The sequence below is a fragment of the Megalobrama amblycephala genome, linkage group LG18 (genome assembly GCF_018812025.1).
Source record: "Megalobrama amblycephala isolate DHTTF-2021 linkage group LG18, ASM1881202v1, whole genome shotgun sequence".
Lineage (NCBI taxonomy): Eukaryota > Metazoa > Chordata > Actinopteri > Cypriniformes > Xenocyprididae > Megalobrama > Megalobrama amblycephala.
This window is the reverse complement of record NC_063061.1, coordinates 12,737,349-12,749,203: the sequence shown is the minus strand read 5'-3', so window position 1 is coordinate 12,749,203 and position 11,855 is coordinate 12,737,349. Positions and strand designations below refer to the sequence as shown.

General features: G+C 36.8%; 1 protein-coding gene across 23 annotated transcripts in view; it reads left to right on the top strand.

Moving 5' to 3' along the window:
- ncam1a (neural cell adhesion molecule 1a) overlaps positions 1-11,855 on the top strand; it is a 280,290-nt gene that overhangs the window by 232,083 nt on the left and 36,352 nt on the right. For 8 of the 23 annotated variants that reach the window (XM_048166427.1, XM_048166431.1, XM_048166434.1 and 5 more), the window contains one exon: positions 3,955-4,080. In XM_048166427.1, coding sequence (XP_048022384.1) covers positions 3,955-4,080 — 126 coding nt within the window. Of the gene's footprint in view, positions 1-3,933; positions 4,081-5,120; positions 5,124-6,641; positions 6,657-11,855 lie in introns of all 23 variants that reach the window. The other 15 variants (XM_048166423.1, XM_048166429.1, XM_048166426.1 and 12 more) reach the window with 5 other exon arrangements.

Sequence of the window (11,855 nt, the reverse complement as noted above, 5' to 3'; positions counted from 1 at the left end):
TGATGTTCATTTTTGGGTGAACTAACCCTTTAAAGTTTAGCATTCATGGGGAGCTGGATTTTGGTCCATTGAGTTTTCATTGTGGACAAAATGTAGTGTTGCTCGTCTCTGTTGCAGCTAGTTAGGACAGAAATTTTGATGAACAAGGAAGAGCTTTTATTGCTTGTCAATTTGTTGCTTTGCGTCCAGTTAAGATGCTGCGATACGCTTACAGAAGAAAACAGCAGTCTCTATGACTCACAAACAGCCAGCCTCCTGTGGTCAATATAACAACCAAACACTTTCCACAGCTGCTAGCCATTTCAAATTGTGTCAAAATAACCTTCCCCGCTGCCATAAAACCTCTTTCATTGGCGATATTGCTTGGCAAGCATGAAATGCAATTCAGAGTTGACCAAAAATAGAATGCGCAAATGTGAGAAAGGGACAGGGTTCACTTGAATGCTAAATAAGAGTGCTCGGAGCAGTTGTCACAGCCTGACATGTGCTCTGTTTGTCTGTGGGTACTGTCTGTCTCTCGGGGTGGCGGGGGGGAGAGATGTCAGTTTGCTCACTGCTGACAGCCTGCTCGCTCTGCCAGACCTCCTTGGGACATGCGTCAGAACAAGCCTCACACACAAACACAGCCTTTCACGAATCAGTCTACCAGCCACCTACACACACAAACCCCTGCTCAGCCAATGTCTTTTTGATCACTCAACCTTTTGTCAGTCAGTCTCTAATGGCATGTGATACACTCATGAAACATTTCAAACAGGATGTACTATACTGAATGAGTAAAAAAAAAAATATCACAAACAGAATATTACTGGCCGTTACTGATGAATGATTGATGTATGATATCAAGAATGACTTCTTTTGAAACGGTTCTTTTTTAGTGGTTTAGTCTAATCGCTCAAATAGAGAACTTTTTAAGGTGATATTATGAAAAAGCATACCACATTTCATATTGTATAACATAATTGAAAACATAGTCATGAACAGTGAACTAATACTGGACTAAAGCAATATCACAAGGAAAAAAGCTATTGTTCTTTAAACAGTTCTGTACACTACCATTCAAAAGTTTGGGGTCGGTACAATTTAGTAAAGAAATTTATAATGTTAGAAAAGATTCAATTAAAAGGGAAAACTTACTCCACTTCAGGGTAACGTTTGCAAGTTTTAATTTTTTTTTCGTGTTCATCGCTATTTCAAAATAAATGTCTGAAAACGCCTTATCTGTATCACTGCAAAAAATGCTTTTCTTAGTATTTTTGTTTCGTTTCCAGTCCAAATATCTAAAAATTCTCAAATCAAGAAGCATTCACTAGATAAGTGAAATGAAGATATTGTCTTGTTTTCTGAAAGAAAAATCTGTTGTTGTTTTTTTCTTAAAACAAGCAAAATTATCCGCCAATCTCATAAGAAAAATAAATTAAATTTTCCATTTGAATAAATTATTTTTCTTACCTCAGTGGCAGATAATTTAGGTTTTTTTTAAGAAAACTCACTTGATTTAGTTTTTTCTTTCTTTCAAAAAACAAGATATAATATCTTGTCATTTTAATTATCTAATAAATTCTTCTTGATTTAAGAATTGTTCTATATTTGGACTGGAAATAAGACAAAAAATACTAAATAAGAAAAACATTTTTTGCAGTGAAAATATTCTTGTTGCAAATTAATAAATTACTGCTCCTCTGTTCTTTATTTTGAAAATCAGTCACCAAATTTGAAAACCAATTTGTTTTCATGCCAAGAGTTCAAAATATAATATCCCAATAAATTTTTGTCAGAAAAAAATGATAGATTCACCATTTGTGATGCAGCGGCGAGCTATAATGCACATACACATTCTGTTTATTAGTGGTTGAATTCAAATCAGATACTGCCAAACTGCCCATACTACTTCTGAATAGGATGTCTACTTCATAAAATGTATGAAAATATGGAAATATATGGTTCAGATCACTCAAACCATAAATGGAGGCACCCTTAAATGGTCAGTAATGCAGCTTGGATGTCATCTAGTGAAAAAGTTTGATACTGCGCCTAAACAAAAGCTAATTTTTTGAGATATCAACCTAAAATTTGGAATGTTGATATTTTTGGCTTTGATTTTCTTGCAGTTTAAGAGAAAAACATGTTTTGTAATATATTATTATAAAATATAAACTAATTATATTTTTACATTTTCATAAACTTAAACTATAACTTTTTTTTATTTCACTTTCATAATTTATTTCACTTCTACAATAATCTGACTAATGTCTTCTTTAAAGGAACACTCCACTTTTTTTGAAAATTCCCCTAGAGTTATTCAGTTGAGTTTTACCGTTTTCGAATCCATTCAGCCGATCTCCGGGTCTGGCGGTTCCACTTTTAGCATAGCTTAGCATAGTTTATTGAGTCTGATTAGACCGTTAGCATCTCGCTCAAAAATGACTAAAGAGTTTCAATATTTTTCCTATTTAAAACTTGACTCTTCTGTAGTTACATTGTGTACTAAGACCGACGAAAAAATGAAAAGTTGCGATTTTCTGGGCCGATATGGCTTGGAACTATACTCTCATTCCGGCGTAATAATCAAGGAACTTTGCTGCCATACCATGGGTGCAGCAGGTGCAATGATATTACGATGGTATGGCAGCAAACTTCCTTGATTATTATGCCGGAATGAGAGTATAGTTCCTAGCCATATCAGCCTAGAAAATCACAACTTGTCATTTTCCGGTACACGATGTAACTACAGAAGAGTCAAGTTTTAAATAGGAAAAATATCAAAACTCTTTGGTCATTTTTGAGCGAGATGCTATCGGTCTCATCAGATTCAATGAACTATGCTAAGCTATGCTAAAAGTGGTACCGCCAGACCCGGAGATCGGCTAAATGGATTAAAAAATGGTAAAACTCAACTGTTTAACTCTAGGGGAGTTGGAAAATCAACCTATTTTCAAAAAAAGTGGAGTGTTCCTTTAAAACAAGACCAACCTTAGGTTTATATTCCAAAGCATTTTTGAATTACAACCATTTAAGTTTGGATAGTGCATTTTCATGTCTATGCGAAAAAAGGGAGTGACAATTCTTTAAAACAGTTTTTCTCAAAATTCCGTTACTGAAAATCATCAGTGAAAAGGGCTCAAAACCAGCTTTCATATGGTATCAAAACCTGTGATAGGTAAAATTTCACCATGTTTTGGGTTTTCGTAGATCACAAATGCAGCATTGGTAAGCATAGAGACATTTCTTTTTTCTTTTTTCAAAAACACTAAAGAAATCTTACCAACCCAAACATTTAAATGGTAGTATACAGTAAGTTAATTAATTTATATTTTAGACAAAATGTGGCCAGTTATTTTGTTTACTTTTATTCCCCCAAAGATTGTCCAATGTAATTAGACAACAAGAACTAGTGGTTGTATAATACGAAAATGAAATGTAAAATGCTGCATGGGGACTCTAAGTGGAGAATCGTTTATAGAGCAAACTAAAATGTATTTTACAACAAAAGTGAAACTCAAAATACTTTGCAGGGCCTTCTGGGAAAATGATAGGAAAGTGATGACTTGGCCCACACAGTATCTTTGCCCACAGATCTACCCACAAAAACTTCTGCAAACTTTCTCAGAATCAGAAACCCATTATTCATAAAGTTTTACTCACCACTTGACCAATGTGTTTATTTGTTTATTCCATATATATGCTCATCAGTTATACTTTTTCGCACTGTATCTAAATCCATTCTGCACATTTTCCCTTAAAATCAGGATTTTTTATTGATTTGAGCCTGTTCATTGCGACAAATCATTTAAGTGAATCAGTTCTCTATAATCCTACAAGTCATGTGCTGGGGTAATATGTGCCATTTGATAAGGTCATATAGGTTTGGGATATGCTTTGACATATTTAATCATCTTATCCTATATTTTTATGTCTGATATTTTATTGCAGCTCTAAATCTGTCCAAATCAGGTCTCAACTTGATCACTATTGTTGGACTGAAGCCAGAGACCACATATGAAGTCAAGATATCAGCCATCAACGGCAAGGGTGAAGGAGAGAGCAGTGCCCCGGAAAGCTTCAAAACCCAACCTGTCCGTAAGTGCCTCTCTCTTTCTGCCTTTTTCTCTCTCAGTCCCTCTTTATCATATGTCCCTAGCACTCTCTTTACCCATCAACCCCCCCCCTTCTCAGTGCAGCAGCAGACCTCACTACCCACAATGCATCCCTCCCCTGGACCTTGCTGGATCTCACTCCCAGGAGATGCATTGCTTGTCCTGCGTGTACTTCTGTATTTTATATGTGGACGTGCGTGTTCGTTTTAGTGTGTGTCCGTGTGTTTAAACAATTTCCTGAAAACTGTTGTGTCACTGCAGCCTCTCACCTCAGCAGTGCTTCCCAGTGATGTGGCGCTCCTCCCCCGTCCGTTCTGCCGGTGCCAGCATGTGCCAGGCAACAGCTGTGTCTCGTGTCTGCTGAGAGCCGTGTGCTCTGTTAAGTGTCGTCCGTGTTGATTGGGCACTTTTCTGTAGAGTAGATGATGAAACCCTCTTTAACCTCATATCCACAATCAGATCAGGATCAGACTCTCAGAAAATGTAATATCAGTAATAAGATCTAATCTCAATGAAACTATGAAATTTTCCATAGATATTTTGCATTTGTACAGCAGTATGCTGTAATATGTGACAGTTGAAGATAATTCCATATAGTATGAATGTAAAGGGCTTTGCACACCGAGTCCGAAATTCACATCCACATTTTTTGCACATTAAAAAAATAAATACGACCTCACATTGTGTCAGTCACATTTACAAACTGCCTCTGAAACTTTCATCTCATAAAAAAATTTCAATTTTTTCTCATTTTTCTTTGTTTTTTGCATCCATAGCAAGCATTTTGAGAAGTGTTTTGACAATTCAGAGCCACCGTACAAGCTAGCGGCAAAATCCAAAATGGCGTCTGACAAGTTGAACCACTTCATCTTGCAGCACAAAGCACTGGAAGTGTGGAATACATAGAGATGGAACATAAAGACAGATTGTGCCAGTATCACTAGCAAAGCATCAAACTGAGCCACTGACATCCTGAAGTAAACTTTAAAACCCCTCGGGATAATCCGGCAGCTCCCTGATAAGAAGGTGGAACTCTCCTTCCTTTCTCCACAATCTCAGGATTGAATGGACCTAATATTTCCTCTTTCTTTTCCTCTCTCTTTTTAAGTAGAGAGAGGACAACAAAATCATCTTCTCTGCTTGAAGACTCCATTTTGGATTTTTTTCTCAATGGATTAATTAATACACATCAGACTTAGCGTGCATCGTTTCTGTGCGTGACGAATTTTTAGGATGGCGAATACAAAAAAAACGCATACGAAAATTTCAGACTCAATGTGCAAAGACCTTAAGCCTGTTTCTGCCTCAAATAAAAAACAAAAGTAATGACTGTATTTCTAATATTTGTAATTCTGTCAAAATTGCAACTCATAATTGTGACTACATCTCACAATTGTGACTTTAATTTTTCATAATTGTAACATTAGACCTCAATTGTAACTTAATAGCTCACAATCATGACTATTTCTCATAATTGTACCCTTATTGTCAGACAATAGCTCGCAATTGCAAAAATATTTAAATTTACACTTCATAAGTGTCACTTTATATGTTACAGTGTCACTTTTTATTCTTTTAAACTTTATCTCGCAATTACCTGGTGGAAACAGGCTTTCATAGCTGTATAAAAGTAAAGTGAGGTGAAATCTGAGGTTGGTTTGCAGAGCTTGATTGCAGAGCTCTCCGCAGTAATGAAACATCATCCTTATTTAGATTTTGCAATGAAGTTTTCAAAATTCCTACAAATCTACTGGTTTAATTATTGCATGTCGCACGAAGCCGTTGGCCCAGAATGTTCTACTCAGAAGCAGATTAGAAAGTCAGTTTGCAAGAAAAGTGGGATGAGCAGAAACACAGTTCTACTTTGATTATTCAATTTCTTCTTGCACTCGCAGGGATTAAGTGACTAAAGTTTAAATTGGAGAAATAGTCTTTTTCCTTGTCGCTTTATTAATCCAATTTATTGATCCAGTTCAGTTGATCCATCTCACAAGCACTTTGTAATAACATTACAAAAAAAGGAGTCGTGCGGCAGAAAGCTTGATTTCCAATTGAATACCCAGAAGCTTAGGATGGAATCTTACAAAAAATGGGTAAAAAGCTAAAATAACACAAAACAAGACTTGTTTATTCTTCAATTGGGAGTACAATAGCTCATGGCAGGAGTGAATTGCTCTATTGATGCAAGTAAGAGACAGGCTGACATGAAATAATCTTATTTTTCTTATCATTTTTCATCTTTGCTTCAACACCCCCTGTTTTCACAATCCCTACTTTCACTCTAATGCCTGCTCTCATTTCACAACAGCTAATTGGGTCACACAGTTTTGCCATTTTGGGACTTAGCAAGTCATCCACATAATATAGTCTGGCTAAATGTGAGTCAGCAAGGTGATTTTTTCCCACTGCTTTATAAGATGAACCCCAAAATGGCAAATTGGAATCGGCCTTCGCTCCATTTTATTCATTCTTGTTCTCATGTTCACTGTTTTTTTTATGGTTCTCATCATGTTTTCCATCTTGTTTTGTTCCACTGGACATCAGGCTTCCCTTTCAAAAGTAAGTGTTCCATCTCTCTGCTCTCTTTCTTTCACGTTTCTGTTTGTTTTTTCCATTTGCTTCCATTTCAGCCATTGCAACACTCCTGCCAAATCTACTAGTAAGCCTTTAGAGAAAGTAGTAAAAGCTTGAATAGAAAGTTAAAGACTCCATGAAATGTGTTCTACAGTGCAATTTTCTTTACTGTGTTTGAAGGAAGTTGTGTATATGGAAAGGCACATCCCTTTTTAAATGGCTAATAGGCTGTTACTTTAATCATAAACCTTGATTTGACCTTCAGTCAAATGGTAATTTTAGTTTACTGAGAGGGGACATGACATTGGTCGCTGAGTCGTTGGATGACTCAGTCATATTTTTGGACCTTTCATCAACTATAGTATATAGATGTGGACAATGGAGTAGACGATTCATGAATTTCATGGGGTCTTTAAGTAAGAATGTCTTTTTGCTTCAAGTGCACTTCATATTAAATTAAATTAAAATTTCTGAGGGATTTTCACTGAATTTAAAGCACAATTGGTTTTGATTATAGCCTGTGCTTTAAAGAACTGTGGCACCTCACATTATATATGTTGTTGTACTTTCACTCACACAAGGGTAAAGGTTTGCTATGAGATCATTTAGACCAGTCCTTCCATTCCTTTAGGCTTAATTGAGAAAATTGCCTTTTTTCCCACAAAACCTACAGTAAGTATGCACCTGGTTCAACTCAATTATGCTACATGGAGGAATTAACACTTGATTAATTGAATCAGGTGTGTTAGGTCGTGCCTTGAAACTAAAATTTGCTTGGGCTCCCTCGGGTCTGTTGATTAAAAGCCACCATTTAAACTTACATGCTAGTACGTTAGTATAAAAGATTGCTGTTGGTATATAGATTTCCCTCTAGTCAAAGTCTGTTTCCAGTTATCTCTCCATTTCCCTTTGTAGTACTTCATATAAAATCCACAGAAGTCTCAAAACAAGCTCTTTATTTCACACTCGTAGGATAGGCGCGACCTTGTTGGTTAATGTTGGTGTTTATTGGGTGTTTAATAACCGGCATAATTTGGTGTTTTGAATACCACCCAATGGGTTTTTGGATAAAAACTCAACACACTCATGTGTGAGGGTGATTGTTTTGCAAGAAGCAATTGTAAAACAGTCAAATTGTAGAATGACTATTGTTTGTTTATGCAACCAAACGCAAAAAACAAAGTGATGAAGAGGTTGCTAATTTAATTGACAGTATTTTCTTGTTGTGGCTCTCTATTGTTTTCATTATCCCTGACAGGGATCATTTGACTGCGGAAGCCTTCTCATGATCATTACACAGTGGAATAAAAAACGGGGCGATGGGCGAGGCAGAGATTGTATCTTGTGATGTGGTCGTGTTCAGATGAGATTGATGGCATTGTCTGCTCTTTCTCCGGAACTATACCTGCATGAATTTAAGAGGCGATTGGCGGGACAATGATCCAGGCACTCCAAACACTTACTAATCATTTATCAATTTGCACATGACAAACCGAGAGCGCCGGCAGCATCGACACTTGTCAGATTATGGCTACACACATCTGGTGACAGTCCAGATTGGGTTTATTTGTCACGAGTTTCCAGACCAAAGCGAAAATCACTTCTGAAGCAAATCTTCAGAAGAAATCCTAACAATAGCAAAATGCTTTTGCAAGCTTTCTTTTCTATCTTTGAATACGAACAATCGTAATCAAGTTGCTTATCTCAGAAACAATGAGTCTTGCTATATCTAGGGCAGAAAATTACTTCTTAAAGCAATAATTCACCCAAAAATTCTGTCATCATTTACTCATCTTTCCAAACATATGCTGTTATTTTCTCAAAGTCCTTGCTTTCACCAGCCTAAATTGGTTTTCTAGTCATAAATGGTCATCCAATCTGGCCTGGTTGGTTAAACAGCTTAACACTGATTGGCCAGGCTGGGAGACCAACTTAGACTGGTTTAACCCTCTGGAGTCTGAGGCTGATTTGGGGCCTGGAGAAGTTTTGACATGCCCTGACATTTGTGCTTTTTTCAGTTGTTCATAAACATATTAATGGAAAAAGTGTCATTACACTGTATTCAGCACAAACTAGGCTACCATAATATGTGAGAAACATGTATGTACATGTTTGTGTTTTTGAAGGAATAACGTTTATGCGTGGTTATTGAAAAAACAAAAAACTTAAGTCACTGAAATAAGGCCAAAAAAATAATATTATATATGTGTTCACAAGACTTATTGGAGATTGTAGACTAGAGTTTTTGCTTCAAAATTATGTAAAAATTATCCTTCCTACTCCTTCATATAAAACAATAGAGAGATTTAAATTTTCTAAAACATCTTTGGTCAAGAAACACAGTATGCGTGGAGGCGTGAATCATCATGAATAATGGGTGATTTACACCTGAGAAGACAAAAGAATCGCATTAAGAGCTCTAATGACCTGCATAAATAATGAGCTCTTTCAGTTAGGTAGGCTGTGAAAAAACCCTCTGTGATCATGTCTCAAAGCTCATCATAATGTAAATCAAACATACAGAAAAGACAGCAATACTGTGAAATATTATTACAATTTAAAATAATGGTATTCTATTATATACTTTAAAATATAATGTATTTCTGTGATGCAAAGTGTCTGAACAATTATGTTACCTCTATGGCATTTCATATAGGCTTTTAGCTTAAAAGCATGCACATTTGGAGAAATATTGATGGATTCTCATATGTTTATGTCAATTTTCTATACAGAGGAGTAATATTTAGCTATTCAGTATTTATTGTCATTACTATGAGCGCTGGATACTGTGTTTTCAATTCATACTTGCAGCCGGAGGGCGCTCTGTGCACCTTTAGTCCACAAATGCCTGCTAAAGAAGAGAAGGCAATCCAGGAACTAACCGAACTAACAGAGGCCAGAGAGTTAGTTCACCCAAAAATGAAAATTCTGTCATTAATTACTTACCCTCGTGTCATTCTACACCCGTAAGACTTTTGTTCATCTTCTGAACACAAATGAATTTCTTTTTGATGAAATCTAAGAGCTTTCTGTCCCTCCAAACACAACTTTGACACTTCAAAAAGTTCATAAAAACTCATAAAACTATTCCATATGAATTGAGTGGTTTAGTCCAAAGACTTGATTGCTTTTTATGATGAAAGATTTAATTTAGGCTTTTATTCACATATAAGCATTGTTCAGCGAACATAAACAGAAGCTCAACCAAACCTGAATGAAGCGCGAGAACAAACCTCTTGCGGAAAGCTCGAACATGCTGCGTAACCAATGACATGCTGCATTTATTCTTGTGTGTTACGCAGCATGTTTGAGCTTTCACAAGAGGTTTGATTTTGCACGTCATTACTCACTCTCAAACTGGCTATTGAACTGCCATTGCAAACAAAAAATCGGAAATTATTCAGAATAGTTCCTTTTGTGTTCCATAAAAATAAAAAAAAAAAAAAAATTATAATAAATAAAAAAACACACAATGCAACACAAAATTGAAGCAACATGAAGGTAATCACCAAATGTTAATTATTTTGGGTGAACTATTTCTTTAACAGTTAGGGAAGTATGACAGATTGACTCCATCCATTATAAAGCAGCAGCATATCTGCAGTGAGTGGCATAGTTTGACATAGATGGAGTTTCAAGTAAGATGTACAGTAGCGCTCACAGGTGCTTGTCAGAGATTTATCACCAGAGGCCATCCTGCAGTCTCAGCCAATAGAGTGCCCAGAGTGCTGGAGGAAGAGGGGGACGACACAAAAGGCTATGTTGCAAGTAATAATGTGAGTGAGTCTTTCTCTACTCCAGAGGAAAGATCCGTACCTTTTGCCTCAACACCCTGAAGAAATTGTAAAAGAGCACTCTATAATTCACATTACTGCGGTATGTGCTGCAGGGACCAGCAATTCAAAGCGAGAGAGCTCCCTCTCCATTTTATGTGCTATGAGCGTGAATGAAGAGGCTTGAATTGTGTATGGAGATGGAGTGATGACAAAGCTAGCTAGGCCTGTCACGTAAGCGATAGAAGCAGGAGTGATGGACACCTCTGGAAGTTTTCTGATTGATAATGCCACCTCTGCAGCTCACTGCAGTAGGATCATCTTGGGTGACAGCTAAAATATTCACAGCGACAAATAGGAACTCTTTCCATGACTGTGTGCCAGGCTTTCTGATTGCTAGCCTGTGTGTGGGTCACCCCACTTCCAGAGGGCAGGTAGACTCCACTGACAAGGCCTTCTTTGATATGAAGGTGATCACCGCGGACTGCAAATGTGATTACCGCAGCAGGGAATGCACCTATGGAGACCTACAGTGGAAATGGCCTTTGATAAGAAAATAGTAAAATATACAAGGTTAAAGGAGGTCAGCTCAGGACCTGATGCTGAAGTCAAAGGCAAATTTAGGCATTGTTTAAAAAAAAACAAGAGTATACAAAGCAGTATGTGAGGCCCTGTTTACACTAGTGCGTTTTTGTTTTAAAACAGCGTTTCAGAAACCATCTCCGTCTACACTACATCGCCGGAAATGCATGTCACATGACCGTTCATGCACACTGTGCATGCGCGTACAAGTGTAAACAGTTCTCTCTTGCACATATAAATAGCTGCAGTATTAAAAAAATGCAGAGTTTATCCGCACAATGGCTGCTAAAAATGACATCAAATCCAGCAAAGATTGCAGTTCAGTCTCCATGTTATTGTTTACATGGTCTTCAAGGATACGCAGAGCGAAAGTGGGCAGCCATGCCATCATTTTCAAAAGTCTCAGTTTTGATCAGTTTATATTGAAACACAACCCTGGCGTTTTCAACCTAAAATGGGGTCTGTGGCATTTTCGAATGTTCAGAAACAACGGTGTAACCGTAGCAAAACGTATGCGTTTTAAAACGAAAACGCACTATTGTAAAGGGGGCCTGAGATTATTGCTCTTGATGTCTGATGAAGGCCTTGACAATGGCCTTTTTAACCAATAAAGTTGGATTTCTTTAAGAGTGAGTGTTGCACCTTTTTCCAATTTATATGAATTTTTTATTTTTTGGTTGCACCTCCTCTTTTGTTGGTAGAGCACCACTTTTTACCATATAATGTTATTTTTAATCAGATAACAGGTCCTTTTATAATAATTTGGTGTTTTGTACAGCACCCAACAACACTATTCACAGATAAAAATAACTTTTTTAAATGTATTTTT